The sequence below is a fragment of the Mirounga angustirostris genome, unplaced genomic scaffold, assembly GCF_029215605.1.
Source record: "Mirounga angustirostris isolate CCGP_5_RB_7025 unplaced genomic scaffold, mMirAng1.0.hap1 SCAF_5, whole genome shotgun sequence".
Lineage (NCBI taxonomy): Eukaryota > Metazoa > Chordata > Mammalia > Carnivora > Phocidae > Mirounga > Mirounga angustirostris.
Window position 1 is genome coordinate 108927063 of NW_026991713.1, and position 23423 is coordinate 108950485.

At 36.0% G+C, this 23423-nt stretch overlaps 1 protein-coding gene across 1 annotated transcript in view; it reads right to left on the minus strand.

Moving 5' to 3' along the window:
- Positions 1-23423, minus strand: part of CCDC7 (coiled-coil domain containing 7) — a 177009-nt gene that overhangs the window by 64972 nt on the left and 88614 nt on the right. The window contains exons 10-11 of the mRNA XM_064590292.1: positions 14146-14176; positions 13625-13714 (exon numbers count right to left, since the gene is read on the minus strand). Coding sequence (XP_064446362.1) covers positions 13625-13714; positions 14146-14176 — 121 coding nt within the window. The remainder of the gene's footprint in view (positions 1-13624; positions 13715-14145; positions 14177-23423) is intronic.

Here is a 23423-nt window from a genome sequence, read left to right on the forward strand (position 1 = left end):
CTCCCCAATGTCTATCACCCAGCCACCCCATCCCTCCCACCCCCCCACCACTCCAGCAACCCTCAGTTTGTTTCCTGAGATTAAGAATTCCTCATATCAGTGAGGTCATATGATACATGTCTTTCTCTGATTGACTTATTTCACTCAGTATAATACCTTCCAGTTCCATCCACATCGCTGCAAATGGCAAGATCACATTCCTTTTGATGGCTGCATAATATTCCACTGTATATATGTACCACACCTTCTTTATCCATTCATCTGTCAATGGACATCTTGGCTCTTTCCACAGTTTGGCTATTGTGTACATCACTGCTATAAACATCGGGGTGCACGTACCCCTTCGGATCCCTACATTTGTATCTTTGGGGTAAATACCCAGTAGTGCAATTGCTGGATCATATGGTAGCTCTATTTTCAACTTTTTGAGGAACCTCCATACTGTTTTCCAGAGTGGCTGCACCAGCTTGCATTCCCACCAACAGTATAGCAGGGTTCCCCTTTCTCTGCATCCCCACCAACATCTGTCGTTTCCTGACTTGTTAATTTTAGCCATTCTGACTGGTGTGAGGTGGTATCTCATTGAGGTTTTGATTTGGATTTCCCTGATGCCGAGCAATGTTGAGCACTTTTTCAAGTGTCTGCTGGCCATTTGGATGTCTTCTTTGGAAAAATGTCTGTTCATGTCTTCTGAACAATGGCCAAATTTTATTTTCAAATTTGACAAGAACTTCATAGCCACAAACCCACAATAATAAAAGGAAAACTACCTCCAAGACATATCATAACAAAATTATTAAAAGCAGTGATAAGGATAAAATCTTAAAAGCAGACAGAGGAGGGAAGTAGATTATATACAAGGATAAAATGGACAGCAGACTTCTTTTCAGAGACAAAGGAAAAATACCTTTAAATACTAGAAGAAAAGAAACAGTCAAACCTAGAATTCTTTATTCAGAGAGAACATCTTTCCAAACTGAAGGCAAAAGAAAAAAATTTTTGTCAGAAATCAAAGAGGTGAAAAATACATCAGTTGCTGACCTGAACAAAAAAAAATTATGAAGAATCCTTCAAGCATAAGAAAAATGATACTAGACAGAAAAAAGAAAATATACAAATTAAAGACCAACAGAAATAATAATTAAATGAGTAAATAAATATAAAATATGACTGTTTTTCTTATTATTTAAATCTCTTTAAAAGGTAATAGTTTACAGCTAAACTAATAGCAATGTGTTGTGCAGTTTATATCATAGGTTGTAAAATGTATGAAAATAATAGCACAAAGGCTGGAAAAGGACAAATAAAAGTATATTATCTTAAGGTTCTTAAGTGATTTCATTTTTTTAGGTTTTATTTATTTATTTTAGACAGAGATAGAGAGCGTGTGTAGGGGCAGAGGGAGAGGGAGAGAGAGAGAGAGAGAGAGATCTCAAGCAGACTCTATGCTGACCACAGAGTCCAAGGAGGGGCTCGATTTCACAACCCTGAGATCATGATGGAAGCCAAAATCAAGAGTCGGACACTTAACTGACTGAGCCACGCAGGCGCCCCAGTTCTTAAGTGATTTCATATTACTTGAATATAGACTGCAATAACTTAAAACCAGACTGTAAGCACTTTGCTGTAAAGCAACTAATAAAGCAATCAACTGAGCAGCAAATACAAAAGTAATAAAGATTTTGTTACCTGGAAGTAGGGTGCTATTGTAACATATAACTAAAAATGTAGAAGTGGCTTCAGAATTGGGCAGTAGGCGGAAACTGAAAGAATTTTATGGAGCATGAAAAAAAATATTTAGAAAATTATGAAAAGAAGAAAAATACTTTAACCTGATAAATGATATTGAGAGAGAAAAAGAGGCAGGCACAGGCATGCTGACTGACCACAGAAACAAGTAAACATTCCCTTTAAAATCAGGAACAAATGTGGGCGCCTGGGTGGCTCAGTTGGTTAAGCGACTGCCTTCGGCTCAGGTCATGATCCTGGAGTCCCAGGATCGAGTCCCGCATCGGGCTCCCTGCTCAGCAAGGAGTCTGCTTCTCCCTCTCCCACTCCCCGTTTGTGTTCCCTCTCTCGCTGTGTCTTTCTCTGTCAAATAAATAAATAAAATCTTTAAAAAAAAATAAAAAATAAAATAAAATAAAATAAAATAAAATAAAATAAAATCAGGAACAAATGAAAAATACCCATTCTCATCATGTCTATTCAGTATCATTCTAGAGGTCAGTATCATTCCAGTGCAGCAAGACAAAAAAGAAAAATAGCATTACAAATTGGAAAGCAAGAAAATTTAGGCTATTATTATTCACACATACTTTGACTTTGCAAGTAGGAAATAAAAAGGTAATCATTCTGACAATGTAGGTAGGTTTTGGGATGCAAAATTCAATACACAAAAATTTATTACACTTCTCTAACAACAGTTTAAAAATATCTTTAAAAAGACAGCAATCAAAATAGCATAAAAATATGAAACATTTAAGATTAACAAAATGAATGAGCTTTATGACGAAAATCACAACATTGTAAGCATTAAAAAAACCCTTCAAAATGGAGATATTTTATGTTTATAAAAAAAAATAGGTATATCTTGATAGCCTAGATGTAAATCTCTACAACCTGATGTACAGATTCAATGCAATTATAGAATTTGACACGTTAACCCTAAAATTTATATGTAAGTGCAAAGACCAAAAATTAAATAAATTCTTATAAATAACAAGGTGGGTTGACTTGTCCTACAAAATATCAGGACCTGTTCTAAATCTCTAGTCATTAAGGATCCCAGGCATTAGCATAGAACTAGACAAGACCAATGGAATAGAATAGAAAGCAGAAACAAATCTTCTTTAAGCAGTAGACATTTTCCAGAAACAGCATACCAAAACATACACACCTAGAAGATCCCATTTAGGAAGCTATAATAGAAAGCCATGTGTTAGCAGAAATGAAATAAATAAGGAGACAACAAACTGTAGGCTAAATGTGCCTTGTGGCCTTTTTTGTAAATAATTAAGTTTTATTGCAACATAGCCATGCTTATTCATTTATAACTATTTTCATACCATAGAAGCGACTTAAGTTGCAACATAGGCTGTATGGCCTACAAAACCTAAAATACTTATCTAGCCCATTACAGTAAATGTTTGCTGATATCTGGAATAACAAAATGGTTAATTTAGTAATTAGGGAAACACTATCAAGTTATAGCAGACACAGGATATTTGTGCCCAGTATCCTTTTTACTTTTGTTAAGAAACAGCACCACATTTTAAGGTGGGTTCTGCACCTCCCCCATCTCAAACTGTCCTGGTGACATTTGACCTAAGCAAAGTCAATCAGATCCAATCACCTAAAAAATGACTATTATGGAAAGGAAGCAGTTGGAGCTGAGTAATTCCAGAGTCAGTATCCAAAGAGATGGGAGGGTGGAGGAATAGCCATAAACTCCCTCTCTAAAAATTCTCTGAAAGGACAGAAGTAGCGGCTGTCCATGAGCTCCTATTATTTTGACTCCAAGAGTTGTCCTGGTTCTATCCCTCACCAAATATATTGTTCAATTTCCCTTCAATTCTTTGAATTATCCTAATACACATCCAATAAATCTCTTGCTTTATATAGGTTCAGTTTTTCCTGCTTGCAAAAAAAGTAAATAAAACCTTTAAGTGACATCTGGGAAACTACTGATTAAGATTTGGCACACAAGGATAGTAATCAAATGTAGCTTTAATTCAAATTTGTTGAATACACATAAATAGACAATTTTCCAAAGAAGACACACAGATGGCCAATAGACACATGAAAAGATACTTATATTCACTCATCATCAGGGAAATGCATATCAAAACCACAATGAAATATCACCTCACACATGTAAGATTGGCTAAAATAAAAAACACAATAACAAGTGTTGGTGAGGATGTAGAGAAAAATGTATCCTTGTGCACTGTTGGGGGAAAGCAAACTGGTGCAGCCACTGTGGAAAACAGTATGGAGGTTCCTTAAAAATTTAAAAATAGAACTACCTTATAATCCAGTAATCACACTACTGAGTATTTAACCAAAGACTAGAAAAACTCTAGTTCGAAAGACTGGATGCACCCCTAGGTTTATTGCAGCATTATTTACAATAGCCAAACTATGGAAGCAGCCCAAGTGTCCATCAGGAGATGAAAGGATAAGGAAGATACAGTATACATATACAATGGAATATTATTCAGCCATAAAAAAGAATGAAGTCTGGCCATTTACAACAACAAGGATGGATCTAGAGGGTATTACGTTAAGTGAAATAAGTCAAAGGCAAATACCAAATGTTTTCACTTATATGTAGAGTCTAAAGAACAAAACAAACAACAAGAAAAACTGAAACAAACCACTAATACAGAGAACAAACTGGTGGTTGCCAGATGGGAGAGAGGTAGGAGGATGGGCAAAATGGGTAAAGGTGAATGGGAGGTACAGGTTTCCAGTTAAGGAACGAACAAGTCACAAGAATAAAAGGTACAACCTAGGGAATATAGTCAATATTATTATACTGTGTTGTATGGTGACAGATGGTAACTACACTTGTGGTGACCACAGTATAACATATAAAGTTGTTGAATCACTATGTTGTGCAACTGAAACTAATGTAACATTGTGTGTCAACTATACTTCAATTTAAAAAGTTGGTTGTCTACAAAAATTAAGTTATTAAGAGAGATAATTAAGTTAGGAAAGTAAGCCTCCTTTGGAAGAAAACTGATATATTTGTTATTCAAAATCTTGAGCTTGACATAATTCTGTAGCCATTATTCTCTTCTTACCATCCTATTACACCAACACTCTTCTCTGAAAAAATACTCTCTCTCAAGATCTCGTCATCACTACTTTGTGCGGATATAACATTACTACTATACATGTAGTAATGCTCCTTCCACATTTCTCCTTCACATTTCCACACAATGATCAGAAATGCTACAAGTAATTTCCAATGAAAGAAGTTAAGAGCAGTCATTCACTGATTACATCTCACATAGTAAAGTATTGGAAATGTAACCACTGAACTTTAATTATTTTATTTTCAAGTTTTCATTTAAATTTCAGTTAGTTAACATACAATGTAATATTAGTTCCAGGTGTAGAATTTAGTGATTCATCATTTACATACAATACCTAGTGTTCATCATGACAAGTGCCCTACTTAACACCCATCATCCATTTAACCCAGTTGAAGAGTGAAGCAGTAATGATGTGCAGGAATGGAGACAAAAATGAATAAGAGGTATAATCTATCAACAAGCACCAAAGTTTCTATAAATCAAACAGGAAAACCGTGTTTTAAAACGATACATAAAAGAGGCCCATACAAAAATCATTGTTCTACAGAGAAGAATAATTGTAGTTTAGATACATAAAACCTAAAGATATAACACAAGAAAGCAAAATCAGAAACTGTGGCAACATCCTCAAGTCATCTAAAAAACTCCCAAGTTTTTTGAATGTGGATCTAACACACGATTAAAGTGTTGCAAAATTCCTACACTTGGCCAGACTATTCAATTATTTAATATGATAATTTACTACTTTATATCTATTTATTTACTTATTTTTTTAAATTTTCTATTCCTACTTGGAACTATACCTAAATGAAATTATTCCTAACTGAACATATGTAACAGCCTTGATCTTATATTGAACACTTGTGTAGGATCACTGCTTCTCTAACTGATTAAGTAGCAAATTTACTGGGCCTCCTTCTGCTTCCTCCGCTACTAAGGAAGAAATATCAAGAAATCAACATTAATTAATTCAAGAGTACTTTATTTTATGTTGACCTTACATTGAAACACAGTTTATAAATTTAAAAGGTTAATAAAAATTTGTTTCTAAACCATTTGATGTTGTCTATACTTTGACTTTTGTAAGCTATTTAAAAATAGCAAAGGAAAAAAAAAAAAACAGACAAATTTTATCCTTAGTATTTCTATTCACTCTGCCTGGTACTGTGAACCTGTACACATGCATTACATAACTGCAAATACAATAAAATGTTTTTAAAATATATTTGAGGAGGTGGGAGAGAAGATGGCAGAAGAGTAGGAGGACCCCAGACTCGTCTCATCCCACAAACACTACTAGATAACTATCAAATCATTCTAAATACTGCAGAAATTATCCTGAAGACTAACAGAACAAACTCCACAATAGGAGAAAGAAGCCACATCAAAGAAGTTATGAAGTAGGGAGACATGGTTTGGGGGAGAAACATGATGAGTGAGCAGAAGGCCAGCTGAGGACAAAGCAGAAGCAGGCACCCTACACGGCAGCACCCCCCCATGTGATATGTGTGACATTCCTCAGGCACTCCTGTCTGCCCTAAAGCTAAGGAAAGGAAAAACAAATAGTTAAATAATAGAGATCACAGTCCTGCAGGACAGGAGTCTCCCTCAGTTTACAAATGTCCTAGTGATTTACAAGGAAGAAGCCTTCTTATCAATAGCCGAACTTCCAGAGACCCATAACTCAGTTTCCTGAAGCCCTAACATCACCCTCCCCTCCATAAAATCGAGGGAGGCTGAAGCAGAAGGAAATGTAAATAAAATTCAATTTCTTTTAAACCTACAGACCCTTGATAAGGATGTGTGATAGAAGGAATATAACATTCCTCCAGGAAGCTCCCAACTATCTTACTGTTAATGCCTTACTAGAAGGAAAAACAACCTTAACTTGACAAATAGCAAAACCTCCAGTATCCTGTGTGTCTTCTTTAATACATGAAAGTTCTTTCAAAACCTCCCTTCTCCTTACCTTCCCCCACCCCATAGTATATAATCACCACCCCTTACAACCCCACCGCAGCTCTTTCTGCCCATGGGTCCTGTTCCCATGCTTTAATGAAATCACCTTTTTTGCACCAAAGATATCTCAAGAATTCTTTCTTGACCAGCCTCAAACCCTAAAGTCTTTCCTAGATCCAAACAGACGTTTGGTGCTGTGGAGGAGAGGGAGCTGTGGTCATAGAGAAAGGCAAGAGAGAGAGAAGCACACAGGATAATGCACAAGGAAAACATTTCCCCAAAGCCATTGGCTGGGAAAACAAGAGGGGTGGATTTTCATGAGCTCTTGCAACAGATAGGGCTTAAAGACTGGAGTTTGAAAAGTCACCAGGAATGGCTGGTATACACCCCAGAGGGCATTGCCCTACTCCTGGAGAAAAGGCAAGTAAATGACCCAGGGACAGATGGTGTGGAAACAGCAATCTGAAAAATGCCTGGGGGCAGCACTTACAGTGATGCCTCTCTGGGGACAAAGGAGCTGGCTGGTACCATTTCTCTCCCCCACCCCTCAGCATAAACACAGAGCTACCTGAGGTAAGCAGCACAGCACCAACACTAGCTGCCTAACCTGCTTACACCAAGTACTATACCCATGCACTCTGGCAGTACTGCCCTTCTCCATCAAGCCTGCCTCAATCCCAGCAGAGCAGGCCACTCCCCCAGAAGACCAGCAGAAACCCCTGCCCACAGCACATCTCCCAACAAGAGAGTTTGGCAGGGTTTCAGTTCTAGTGGTAGTATCAGGTGTCATTTAACAAACAGACCAGAGCAAGCCTTGTTAAAATTCACCACATTCTGGCCAAGGACCAAACACCGCCAACTGCAGGTGAGGACAGCCTCTTCAGATGACCGGCCTGAAGGACAGAGCAGCCAAAATACAGCAGCAAAGCGCAAGCAGCACACATCAGAGACACTCCCTGGAAGTGCCAGGCCCTGGGCACTATAAGATCTCTTCTTCATAAAGCCATTATCTCTCAGGAGCAGGAAACATAACTGGCTTTTCTAACACAGAGAAGGCAGAGACTTAAACAAAATACCAAGACAGAGGAATTCATCCCAAATGAAAGAACAAGATAAGGTCATGGCCAGAGATCTAAGTGAAACAGATATATGTAACATGCCTGATGGAGAATTTAAAACAAGAGTCAAGGATACTCACTGGGCTTGAGATAAGAATGGAAGAATTCAGGGAGGCCCTTAACCCAGAGATAAGAGTTAAAAAGAAATCATTCAGAAATGAAAAAATGCAATAACCAAGATTAGAAATAGACTGGATGTAATGAATACAAGGCTCGAAGAAGCAGAAGAACAAATAAGTGATACAGAAGATAAAATAATGGAAAATAATGAAGCTGACAAAAGAGAGAAAGAAGAATTATGGAACATGAGAACAGACTTAGGGAACTCAGTGACTCCACCAAACATAATAACATTCATATTATGGGAGTCCCAGAAGAATAGGAGAGAGAAAAGAAGGCAGAAAATATATTTGAGGAAATAATAGCTGAAAATATCCCTAATCTGGGGAAGGAAACACAAATCCAGATCCATGAGGCACAGAGAACTCCCATCAAAATCAACAAAAGCAGGCCAACAACACCAAGACATACTGTAATTAAATTGGCAAAATATAGCAATAAAGAAAAACAACCTTAAAAAAGCAGCAAGACAGGGGTGCCTGGGTGGCTCAGTCATTAGGCGTCTGCCTTTGGCTTGGGTCGTGATCCCAGGGTCCTGGGATCGAGCCCCGCATCAGGCTCTCTGCTCAGTGGGAAGCCTGCTTCTCCCTCTCCCACTCCCTCTGTTTGTGTTCCTTCTCTCGCTGTCTCTCTCTCTCTGTCAAATAAATAAATAAATAAATCTTAAAAAAAAAAAAAAAAAAGGCAGCAAGACCAAAGTCCCTAACTTACCAGGGAAGACCCATAGAGCAAGCAGGATATTTTTCAAAAGAAACTTGGCAAGCCAGAGGAGAGTGGCATGATATACTCTAAGTACTGAATGGGAAAAGTCTGCAGCCAGAATATTCTATCCAGCAAGGTTATCATTCAAAATAGAAGGAGAGATAGAGAGTTTCCCAGAGAAACAAAAACCAAAGGAGCTCATAACCACTAAACCAGCCCTTCAAGAAATATTATAGGGGACTCTTTGAGTGGAGAAATCTCCAGAAACACTCACTTTACAGGTAATACAAGAACACTAAATTCATATCTATCAGCAATTACTCTGAATATACATAGACTAAACACTCCAATCAAAAGACAAAGGGTGTCAGAATGGATATAAAAACAAGACTCATCTATATGCTGCCTACAAGAGACTCATTTTAGAACTAAAGACACCTGCAGATTGAAAGTGAAGAGATGGAGAAATATTTACCATGCAAATGGAGGTCGAAAGAAAGCTGGAGTAGCAATATTTATGAGACAAATTAGATTTTAAACCAAAGACTGTTACAAGAGATGAAGAAGGAAATAATAAAGGGGACTATCTGACAAGAAGATCTAACAATTGCAAATATTTATGCCGCCAAGATGGGAGCACCCAAATATATAAAACAATTAATAACAAACATAAAGGAACTAATTGATAATAATACAATAATAATAGGGAACTTTAACACCCCATTTACATCAATGGACAGGTCATCTAAACAGAAAATCAACAAGGAAACAATGGCTTTGAATGACAGATAGACCAGATGGACTTAAGTTATATTCAGAACATTCCGTCCCAAAGCAGTAAAGTATACATTCTTTTTGAGTGTATATGGGACATTCTCCAGAATAGATCACATACTAAGTCACAAATCAGGCCTCAACAAGTACAAAAAGATTGAGATCATATCATGCATATCTTCCAACTACAATGCTATAAAACTTGAAGTCAACAACAAGAAAAAATTTGGAAAGACCACAAATACATGGAGGTTAAACGATATGCTACTAAACGATGAATGGGTCAACCAGAAAATCAGGAAGATATAAAAAAAAAATTGTGGAAACAAATGAAAATGAAAACACAATGGTCCAAAACATTTGGGATGCAGCCAAAGTGGTCTTAAGAGAGAAGTATATAATAATACAGGCCTACTTCAAGAAGCAAGAAAAATCTCAAATAAACAAACTAACCTTACATCTAAACAAGCTAGAAAAAGAACAACAAATGAAGCCTAAAGTCAGCAGAAGGAGGGAAATAATAAAGATTAGAGCAGAAACAAATGCTATAGAAACTAAAAAAAAAAAAAAAAAAAAAAAAACCAATAGAACAGATCATTGAAACCAGGAGCTGGTTCTTTGAAAAATTTAATAAAATTGATAAACCCCTAGCCAAACTTATCAAAAAGAAAAGAGAAAGGACCCAAGTAAATCAAATCACAAATGAGAGGAGAAATAATCACCGCCACCACAAAAATACAAACAATTATAAGGGAATATTATGAAAAATTGTATACCAATAAGCCTGGAAGAAATGGATAAATTCCTAGAAACGTATAAACATACAAACTACCAAAATTGAAACAGGAAGAAATATAAGATTGAACAAACCAATGACCAGCAAAGAAATTGAATCAGTAATAAAAAAATCTCCTAAGAAACAAAAGTCCAGGGCCAGATGGCTTCAAATGCAAATTCTACCAAACATTTAAAGAAGAGTTAATACCTATTCTTCTCAAATTATTCCAAAAAATAGAAAAGGAAGGAAAAATTCCAAATTCATTCTACGAGGCCAACATTACCCTGGTACCAAAACTAGATAAAGACTCCAATAACAAAGAAAACTGCAGGCCAATATCCCTGATGAACAAGGATACAAAAATTCTCAATAAAATACTAACAGACAAAATCCAACAGCACATTAAAAAATCATTCACCAAAATCAAGTGGGATTTATTCCTGGGCTGCAAGGGTGGTTCAATATTCACAAATCAATCAATGTGATACAGCACATTAACAAAAGAAAGGGTGATCCTTTCAATAAATGCAGAAAAAGGATTTGACAAAGTACAACATCCATTGTAAAAACCCTCAACAAAGTAGGGATAGAGGGAACATACCTCAACATCATAAAAGCCATATATGAAAAACCCACAGCTAATATCATCCTTAATGGGGAAAAAATGAGAGCTTTTCTCCTACAGTCAGGAACAAGACAGGGATGTCCACTCTCACCACTGTTATTTAACATAGTACTGGAAATCCTAGCTACAGCAATCAGACAACAAAAAGAAATAAAAGTATCCAAATCAGCAAGGAAGAAATCACATTTCACTATTGGGAGATGACATGATACTCTATATAGAAAATCTGAAGACTACACCAAAAAAATTGCTAGAACTGATATATGAATTCAGTAAAGTTTCAGGATACAAAATCAACATACAGAAATCTATTGCATTTCTACACGCCAGTAATGAAGCAGCAGAAAGAGAATCAAGGAACCAATCCCATTTGCAACTGCACCAAAAACCATAAGATACCTAGGAATAAACCTAACCAAAGAGGTAAGAGATCTATACTCCGAAAACTATAAAACATTGATGAAAGACATTGAATGTGACACAAAGAAATGGAAAAACATGCCATGCTCATGGATAGGAAGAACAAACATTGTTAAAATGTCTATATTACCCAAATTCTACACATTTAATGCAATTCCTATCAAAATACCAATAGTATTTTTCACAGAGCTAGAACAAACAATCCTAAAATTTGTATGGACCCACAAAAGACTCCAAATAGCCAAGCAACCTTGAAAAAGAAAAGTAAAGCTGGGGGCATCACAATTCCATACTTCAAGTTATATTACAAAGCTGTAGTGATCAAGACAGTATGGTACTGGCTCAAAAACAGGCAAATAGATCAATGGCACAGAATAGAAAACCCAGAGATGAACCCAAAACTACACACATTCAATTAATCTTCAACAAAGCAGGAAAGAATATCCAATGGAAAAAAGTCTTCTCAACAAATGGTGTTGGGAAAACTGGACAGCAACATACAAAAGAATGAAACTGGAGTACTTTCTTATACCATACACAAAAGGACTAAAGGATTAGGATTAAAGACCTGAATGTGAGACAGGAAACCATCAAAATCCTAGAGGACAACACAGGCAATAACCTCTTTGACATCAGCTGTAGCAACTTCTTACTAGGTATATCTCCTGAAGCAAGAGAAACAAAAGCAAAAATAAACTATTGGGACATCAAAATAAAAAGCCTCTGTACAGAGAAGGAAACAATCAACAAAACTAAAAGGTAATCTTTGGAATGGGAGAAGATATTTTCAAATGACATATCTGATGAGGGGTTTAGTATCCAAAAAAATATAAAGAAAATATAAAACTCAAAACCCAAAAAACAAATAATCCAGTTAACAAATGGGCAGAAGACATGAATAGATATTTTTCCAAAGAAGATATCCAGATGGCCAACAGACACATAAAGACATGCTCAACATCACTCATCATCAGGGAAATGCAAATCAAAACTACAATGCGATATCTTCACGCATGTGTCAGAATAGCTAAAATTAACAACCGAGGAAACAACAGGTGTTGGCAGGATATGGAGAAAGGGAAACACTCTTGCACTGTTGGTAGGAATACAAATTGGTATAGCCACTCTGGAAAACAGTTTGGAGGTTCCTTAGAAAGTTAAAAATAGAATACCCTACTATCCAGCAATTACACCACTAGGCATTTACCCCCAAAATACAAAAATAATAATTCAAAGGGATACATGTCCCCAGATTATCAACCAACAGCCAAATTATGAAAAGAGCCCAAATGTCCATTGACTGTTGAATGGATAAAAAAGATGTGATGTGTATACACACACACACACACACACAAACATACAAACATACATACATATGGACATACACACATACACATGGTGGAATATTACTCAGCCATGAAAAAGAATGAATTCCTGCCATTTGCAATGACATGGATGGAACTAGAGAATATTATGCTAAGCAAAATAAGTCAGAGAGGGGCACCTGGATGGCTTAGTCGGTTAAACATATGCCTTCAGCTCAGGTCATGATCCCTGGGTCCTGGGATTGAGCCCCACATAGTTAACCCCACATCGAGCCTGTTTCTCCCTCTCCCTCTGCTGCTCCCTCTGCTTGTGCTCTCTCACTCTCTCTCTCAAATAAATAAATAAAATCTTTAAAAAAAAATAAGAGAAAGACAAATAACATATGATTTCACTCATATGTGGAATTTAGGAAACAAAACAAACGATCATAGGGGGAAAAAAGAGGAAAACCAAGAAACAGACTCAGCTATAGAGAACAAATTGAGGGTTACCAGTAAGGAGGTGGGTGGGGGAATGGGTTAAGCAGGTGATGGGGATTAAGGAGTGCACTTATTATGATGAGCACTGGGTGTTGTATGTAAGGATTAAATCAGTAAATTGTACACTTGAAGCTAATATTAATACACTGTATGTTAACTGGAATTTTTTTAAGACTTAAAAAGAAAATATATTTGAAAACTCTAATTAATTGGACATTTTTTAATTACTTGAAATTTTAATAAATAAATATTTGGCCTAGAAATGTCTTTTGGAATGTTTAAATTTTATGTCCATTTTTCATAGCATTTTTTTGGTTTTAATAGCTAATATGGTAATTTAGAAAATAGCATTATTTTATTTTTTAAAGCACAGCTGTTAACTATTATTAATATCAAAAATGTATTATAAAGCATTTAAATATATCTTTAATTTCTATCCTACAATAATAAGGTTTTTTAGGTATTCTACCATTTTCAGACACTAAAATTGAACTAACCTCAGTATTCTTCAGCTTTTGTAATTCATTTTCCAGCCCCAATTTCTCCTCTAATAACACTTGAAAATCACTTTCCATTTGTTTGAATTTCTAAAAACAAATATTATAATTTTAGTAATGATGAAAAGCATACATTTCAATATAGAGAAATTATTTGGGCACTTAATTATTAAAGTAAGAAATTCTTCATTAACTCATGAAAATATGAACCATTGGTATTAATCTGCATAATGAATGATAATTGGGGCTGAAAGAGGCAAACAAACTATAAGTACAATGAATAGAAATTTAGAAGACTATATGGTATTATAGTTCAATATTTCAGAAGTGAACGGTTTTTGAGTGATAATAAGGTCTAGTAAAGTCAAAAAAGACAAAGCTTCCCAGCATACATATGCACAGAAATTTCTTGAATAAACTGAGGAAGTATTGAATCTTTAAGATTATTCATCCTGACAATTTCTAGAATCTAACATTATCAAGGGCAAAGTGCAATTTCAAACTGAGAGTGCTATACTTACAGCCTCTAACAAACCTTGATCACTCACAGCTCTGAAAAACAAACCAAAAATATCTATAATGTATTATCCTTTTACATTTTTATTTTTACTTATATAACATACTTACATATTTTCTTTGAAAAAAAATTAAGAATACAAACAAGGTTGAAGTACGCTTTGACTACCATTCCAAAAATCCAATTCTCTCTCTAGAGATATTATCAGATTGTTGTGTATCTTTTCAGAACTTGCTTGATGCATTCATAAAACGCTACATGTACCTATTCGATTCTATAATTTTTGCTAGTGGGTTAGATGACTGTTTTGTTTTCTTTTTCACATAAATGGCATCAATGTATATATTGTCCTAAACTTATTATTTTCACTTAACCCAATGTCTGAGATCTACTTATATTAATAAATACAGATATATTTCACTCCTTTTAAGTACCACTTCTTGTTCCATAGCAGGATTTGGCAAACTTTTTCTATTAAGAGCCAGATAGGAAATATTTTAGACTTTGCAGGTCAGATGATCAATCGGTCACTACCCCAGCTCTGCAAAAGCAGCTATAGATGATAGGTAAATGAATGGGTCTGGCTAGATTTGACTCAGGGGCTGCAGTTTGCTGAACACTGCTCTAAGGTATGAGTAAACTATATTTTTGATAAATTAGTTATTTATTATAATCCAAATTTTTTAAGCTTTAAGATATAATTAACATACCATCCAATTCATTTATTTAAAGTGTACAATTCAATGGGTTTTAATATATTCGCCAACTTGAGCATCTATTTTAGCTATTGAATTTTAGAACATTTTAATTACCACAAAAAGAAACTCTGTACCCATTAACAGTCACTCCCCATTCTTCCCAGCACTGCCTCAACACTGGCAGACACTAATCTACTTTTTGTCTCTAGAGATTTGCCTATTCTGGATATTTCATTTAAATAAAAATATATTTATTTTATTTTATTATTGAAAGCTCTTTAGCATAATGTTTTCAAGGTTCATCCATGTTGTGGCATATATCAGTGCTGTGTTCCTTTTAACTGCCAAATATTATTCCATTGTACAGGTGTACACATTTTATTTATCCATTCATCAGTTTATGGGCATTTATATTGTTTCCAATTGGGGCTATTATGAATAATGCTACTATGAATATCCATGTACAAGTTTTTGCTTATATATGTTTTTGATCACTCAGGTATAAACCTAGGAACAGAATTTCTGGGTCATATGTTGACTTTGTATTTAACATTTTGAAGAACTGACAAACTCGTTTCCATAGCAGACACACCACTTCAATTCCACCAGCAATGTATGAGGGTCCCAATTCCTCTGCATCCTAGCCAACAACTGTTACTGTCATCTTTTTTTTCTTACAGCCATCCTAATGGGTGTGAAGTGGTATATCACTGCAGTTTTGATTTGAAATTCCCTAATGACAATGATATTGAATATCTTTTCATGTGCTTATTGACCATTGGTATACCTTGCTTCAGAAAATGTCTATTTCAGATTATTTGCCCATTTTTAATTTGGGTTATTTATCTTTTTATTATTGAGGCATAAGAGTTCTTTATATATTCTACATACAAGTCCCTTATCAAATAGATGATTTGTGAATAGTTCTTGCATTCTGAGTTACCTTTTCACACTCTTGATTTATCATTTGCAGTACAAAAGTTTTTAATTTTATGAAAGTCAACTTATCTATTTTCTTTTCTTTTGTTGGTTGTGCTTTTGGTGTCCTATTTAAGAAGACATTACCTTACTCAAGGCCACAAAGATTTATTCCTATGTTTCTTCTAAAAGGTTTATAGTTCTAGCTCTTAAATTTAGGTCTTTGGTAATTTTTGAGTTAGTTCTAGTGGATAGCACGAAGAAAGGATGCAACTTCATTCTTTCCCATATGGACATCCAGTTGTCGAAATATCAGTTATTAAAAAGACTATTCTTTCCACAAATGATATATCCAATAAAAGGTTAATATCCAAAATATATAAAGAATTTACTGAAGTCAACACCACAAAAACCCACAATCTGATTTTTAAATGGGCAAAGGACATGAATCGACATTTTTCCAAAGACATACACACAGCAAACAGACAAATGAAAAGATACTCAACATCACTAATCATTAGGGAAATGCAAGTCAAAACCATGATAAGATATCACCTCCCACCCTCTATAATGGCTAAAATCAAAAACACAAGAAATAAGCGTTGGTAAGGATATGGAGAAAAAGAAACACTTGTGAACTTTTGGTGGGAATACAAAGTGTTGCAGCCACTGTGGAAAACAGTATGGAGGTTCCTTAAAAAAAAAAATAAACAATAGCACTACCTTACAAATCCAGTAATCACACTACTGGGAATTTAACCAAAGAATACAAGAACACTAATTTAAAAGGATAGATGCACCCCTACGTTTATTGCAGCACTATTTACAATAGCCAAACTATGGAAGCAGCCAAAGTGTCCATCAGTAGATGAATTGATAAAGAAGAAATACAGATATAGATGATATAGATATAGATGGATATACACACACATTCAATGGAGTATTTATTCAGCCATATTAAGAATGAAATGTTGCTATTTGCAACAACATGAATCTAGAGGGTACAATGCTAACTGAAATATGTCAGAGAAAGACGGATATCATATGATTTCACTCATACGTGGAGTTTCTTGTTTTCTTTTTTTTTTTTTTAAGATTTTATTTATTTATTTGACACAGAGAGAGATAGCAAGAGCAGGAACACAAGCAGGGGGAGTGGGAGAGGGAGAAGCAGGCTTCCCGCCGAGCAGGGAGCCCGATGTGGGGCTCGATCCCAGGACCCTGGGATCATGACCTGAGCTGAAGGCAGACACTTAACAACTGAGCCACCCAGGCGCCCCCATATGTGGAGTTTAAGAAAACAAAAGAACAAAGGAAAAAAGGGAGAGAGACAACCCAAGAAACAGACTCCTAAATATAGAGAACAAACTGGTGGTTACCAGAGGAGAGGTGGGTGGGTGGATGGATGAAATAGATAAAGGGGTTTAAGAATACACCAAGTAATGTATAGAATTTTTGAATCATCTTATACACCTCTGAAACTAATATGAGACTCTTTTAATTATACTTGAATAAAAAATAAAAAAATTTTTTTAAAAAAAGACTATTCTTTTCTCTACTGAATTGTGTTGGCCTCCCTGTTAAAAATCAATTGACCATAAATTTAAGGGTTTATTTCTGGATATTCTATTTTATTCCACTGATGTATATAGGTCTAACCTTATGCCAGTACCACTTTGTATTGATTACTACAGCCTTGTATAAAGATTTAAAATTAGTTAAATGTAAAAAATCATAATAAAAAAATAATTAATTAAATGTGAGTCCTCCAACTTTGTTCTTCCTAAGATTTCTTTGGCTATTCTGGATTCCTTGCATTTGTACATGAATTTTCAAATCAGCTTGTCAGTTCATCAAAAAGAAAGTTGAGATTTTGACAGATTGCATTGAATCTGTAGATCAATTTGAGGAGCATTGCCATCTCAAGATTATTAAATCTAACAGCCCATGAAAATGGAATATCCATTAATTAGGTCTTCTTTAAGTTCTTTCAAAGCTTTGCAGTTTACAGTACACAGGTCTTATACTATTTTTGTTAAATTCTTTCTTGTTGTCTGTGATGTTATTTTAAATGGAATTGTTTTCTTTATTTCATTTGTGGAATGTTCATCACAGTGTACTAGTCTTAAGGCTGCTGTAAAAAAAAAAATCACAATCTGGGTAACTTAAAACAAAAATTTATGCTCTTACAGTTCTGGAGACTATAAATCTAAAATTAAGTTGTTAGAGCCATGCTCCCTCTGAAACTTCTAAAGGAGAATCCCTGTTTGCATCTTCTAGCTTCTAGTAGTCCCTTGTATCCTTTGGATTGTAGTAGCTTAAATCCAATCTCTGCCTCCATTACTTCTTCCCTCTTTGTGTACTGTCTTCTCCAATTATTACAAGGATACCAGTCATATTGGAATAAGGACCAATCCTATCCCAGTATGACCTCATCTAAACGAATTACATCTACAATGACCCTATTTGAAAATAAGTTCATTATGAGATACTAGGAGTTAGAGCTTCAACATAACTCTTTGGGGAACACAATTCAACCTGTAACAATTAGTGTATAGAAATACAATTGATTTTTATTTATAAATATTGTATGCAGCAAAATGTGAATTTATTTATTTCTTCATATATATTTTAGTGGATCCCTTAAGATTTTCTGTATACAAGATCATGACATCTACAAAAAGAGGTAGTTTTACTTGTTCCTTTCCAATACAAACACTTTCTTTTTATTTTATTTTATTATGTTATGCTAATCACCATACATTACATCATTAGTTTTTGATGTAGTGTTCCATGACTGTTTCCATATAACACCCAGTGCTCCATTCATTACATACCCTCTTTAATACCCATCACTGGGCTAACCCATCTCCCCAACCCCCTCCCCTCTAGAACCCTCAGTTTGTTTCTCAGAGTCTACAGTTTCTCATGGTTCATCTCCCCCTGAGGGGTGGAGAGAGAGAGAGAGGCCTAGAATATATATTAGAGCAAATCATAGCTGAGAATTTCCCTAATCTGGGGAATGAAACAAAGATTCGCGCCCAAGAGGAGAGAGGAACCCTCCCAAGATCAAGGAAAACAGACCAATGCCCCAGCATGTAATAGTAAAACTTGCAAATCTTAGAACCAAGGAAACCATCTTAAGGGCAGTTAGGGGGAAGAGATTCCTTACGTACAGAGGGAGGAACATCAGAATAACGTCAGACTTATCCACAGAGACCTGGCAAGCCAGAAAGGCCTGGCAAGGCATATTCAGGGTACTAAATGAGAAGAACATGCAGCCAAGAATACTTTATCCAGCAAGGCTGTCATTTAGAATGGATGGAGAGATGCAGAGCTTCCAAGACAGGCAGAAACTGAAAGAATATGTGACCACTAAGCTGGCCCTGCAAGAAATATTAAGGGGGGGTTCTATAAAAGGAGAAAGACCCCAAGAGTGATATAGAACAGAAATTTACAGAGACAATCTATAGAAACAAGGACTTCATAGGCAACATGATGACAATATATTCATATCTTTCAATAATCACTCTCAACCTGAACAGCCCAAATGCTCCCATAAAACGGCACAGGGTTGCACATTGGATAAAAAGACAGGACCCATCCATATGCTGTCTACAAGAGACTTATTGTGAACCTAAAGATACACCCAGACTGAAAGTGAAAGGATGAAGATCCATCTTCCATGCCAACAGACCTCAAAAGAAAGCTAGGGTAGCAATTCTTGTATCAGACAAATTAGATTTTAAGCTAAAGACTGTAGTTAGAGATACAGACAACACTATATCATTCTTAAAGGGTCTATCCAACCAGAAGATCCAACAATTGTAAATATCAATGCCCCCAACATGGGAGCAGGCAAACACATAAGTTTGGGTTGTGGTCAATCTGAGAACACGTTCAGAGGAATAGGTATTAAGGAGAAAAAAGATGGCGGAGAGGTAGGGAACCCTATTCTAACCGGTCCCCTTCTCTCTAGGAATTCTAGTACTATGTTGAACAATATAGAGTCAAAATAGTTATATTGATAACCAAAATAAAGAGTCATATTGATAACAATATGTTAATTGTAGGAGACGTCAATACTCCACTCTCAGCAATAGACAGATTATCTAAGCAGAACATCAACAAAAAAACAAAAGCTTTGAATGACACACTGGACCAGATGGACCTCATAGATTTATATAGAACATTCCACCCTAAAACAACAGAATACTCATTCTTCTCGAGTGCACATGGAACTTTCTCCAGAATAGACCACATACTGCGTCACAAATCAGGTCTCAACCAATACCGAAAGATTGAGATTATTCCCTGAATCTTCTCAGACCATAATGCTTTCAAATTGGAACTCAATCACAAGAAAAAATTTGGCAGAAATTCAAACACTTGGAAGCTAAAGACCACTCTGCTCAAGAATGTTTGGGTCAACCAGGAAATCAAAGAAGAAGTTAAACAATTCATGGAAACCAATGAGAACAAAAACACATCAGTCCAAAACCTATGGGATACTGCAAAGTCGTCCTAAGGGGGAAATACACAGCCATCCAAGCCTAACTCAAAAAAAAAAAAAAAAAAAAAAAAATCCCGAATTCACCAACTAACTCTACACCGTAAAGAACTAGAGAAAAAGCAACAAACGATGCCTAAGCCACGCATTAGAAGAGACATAATTAAGATTAGAGCAGAGATAAATGAATTAGAAACCAGAAACACAGTAGATCAGATCAACAAAACCAGAAGCTGGTTCTTTGAAAGAATTAATAATATCGATAAACCACTGACCAGATTTATCCAAAAGAAAAGGGAAAGGACCCAAATTAATAAAATTATGAATGAAAGGGGAGAGATCATGACTAACACCAAGGAAATAGAAACAATTATTAGAAATTATTATCAACAACTATATGCCAATAAATTGAGCAACCTGGAAGGAATGGATGCCTTCCTGGACACCTATAAACTACCAAGACTGAAACAGGAAGAAATTCACAACATGAATAACGAGATTAAAGCAGTGATCAAAAACCTCCCCAAAAAACAAGAGTCTAGGGCCTGATGGATTCCCCGGGGAATTCTACCAAGAATTCAAAGAAGAAATAATACCTATTCTCCTGAAGCTGTTTCAAAAAAATAGAAACAGAAGGAAAGCTTCCAGACTCATTGTATGAGGCCAGCATTACCTTAATCCCCAAACCAGGCAAAGACTCCATCAAAAAGGAGAATTTCAGACCAATATCCCTGAAGAATATGGATTCCAAAATCCTCAACAAAATCCTAGCTAATAGGACCCAACAATACATTAAAAGAATCATCCACCACGGCCAAGTGGGATTTATACCCGGGATTCAAGGGTAGTTCAACATTCACAAATCACTCATTGTGATAGAACACATTAATAAGAGGAGAGAGAAGAACCATATGTTCCTCTCAATTGATGCAAAAAAAAAAAAAAAAAAAAAAAACATTTGACAAAATACAGCATCCATTCCTGATTAAAACTCTCCAGAGTATAGGGATAGAGGGAACATTCCTCAAGTTCATAAAAACCATCAGTGAAAAACCCACATTGAATATCATCCTCAATGAGGAAAAGCTGAGAGCCTTTCCCTTAAGATCAGAAACACAACAAGGATGCCCACTCTGGTCACTATTGTTCAACATTGTACTAGAAGTCCTAGCAACAGCAATCAGATAACAAAAAGAAACAAAAGGTATTCAAATTGGCAAAGAAGAAGTCAAACTCTCTCTCTTCGCAAATGACATGATACTTTATGTGGAAAATCCAAAAGACTCCACCCCCAAATTACTAGAACTCACCCAGCAATTCAGTAATGTGGCAGGATACAAAATCAATGCACAGAAATCAGTTGCTTTCTTATACACTAACAACGCAACTGTAGAAAAATTAGAGAAACAATTCCATTTACAATAGCACCAAAAACCATATGATACCTCGGAATAAACCTAACCAAAGATGTAAAGGATTTATACTCTAGGAACTACAGAACACTCATGAAAGAAATTGAAGAAGACACAAAAAGATGGAAAAATATTCCATGCTCATGGATCAGAAGAATAAACATTGTTAAAATGTCTATGCTACCCAGAGCAATCTATACTTTCAATGCCATCCCAATCAAAATTCCCAGGACATTTTTCAAAGTGCTGGAACAAACAATTCTAAAATTTGTATGGAATCAGAAAAGATCCCGAATTGCCAAGGAAATGTTGAAAAAGAAAAAACAAAGTTGGGGGCATCATGTTGCCCGATTTCAAGCTATATTACAAAGCAGTGATCACCAAGACAGCATGGTACTGGCACAAAAATAGACATACAGACCAATGGAACAGAATAGAGAGCCCAGACATGGACCCTCAACTCTATGGTCAAATAATCTAGGACAAAGCAGGAAAAAATATGCAATGGAAAGAAGACAGTCTCTTCAATAAATGGTGCTGGGAAAATTGGACAGCTTTATACAAAAGAATGAAACTCGACCATTCTCTAACACCATTCACAAAGATAAACTCAAAATGGATGAAAGACCTCAATGTGAGACAGGAATCCATCAAAATCCTAGAGGAGAACATAGGCAGTAACCTCTTTGACATCGGCCACAGCAACTTCTTTCAAGATACATCTCCAAAGGCTAGTGAAACAAAAGCAAAAATGAACTTTTGGGACTTCGTCAAGATAAAAAGCTTCTGCACAGCCAAGGAAACAGTCAGCAAAACAAAGAGGCAACCCACAGAATGGGAGAAAATATTTGCAAATGACACTACAGACAAAGGGCTGATTTCCAAGATCTATAAAGAACTTCTCAAACTCAACACCCAAAAAACAAATAATCAAGTCCAAAAATGGGCAGAAGACATGAACACTTTTAAAAAGAAGACATACAAATGGCTAACAGACACATGAAAAAATGTTCATCATCATTAGCCATCAGGGAAATTCAAGTCAAAACCACATTGAGATACCACCTTACACCAGTTAGAATGGCAAAAATTGACAAGGCAAGAAACAACAAATGTTGGAGAGGTTTTGGAGAATGGGGAACCCTCTTACACTGTTGGTAGAAATGCAAGTTGGTACAGCCGCTTTGGAAAACAGTGTGGAAGTTCCTCAAAAAATTAAAAATAGAGCTACTCTATGGCCCAGCAATTGCACTCCTGGGTATTTACCCCAAAGGCACAGATGTAGTGAAAAGAAGGGCCATATGCACCCCAGTGTTCATAGCAGCAATGTCCACAATAGCCAAACTGTGGAAGGAGCTGAGATGGCCTTCAACAGCTGGATGGATAAAGATGTGGTCCATATATACAATGAGATACTACTCAACCATCAGAAAGGATGAATACCCAACTTTTACATCAGCATGGATGGGACTGGAAGTGATTATGCTAAGTGAAATAAGTCAAGCAGAGAGAGTCAATTATCATATGGTTTCACTTATTCATGTAACATAGGCAATAGCATGGAGGACATTAGGAGAAGGAAGGGAAAAACAAAGGGAGGGGGTCGGAGGGGGAGATGAACCACTAGAGACTATGGACTCTGAAAAACAAACTGAGGATTTTAGAGGGGAGAGGTTGGGGGGATGGGTTAGCCCGGTGATGGGTATTAAGGAGGGCATGTACTGCATGAAGCACTGGGTGTTAT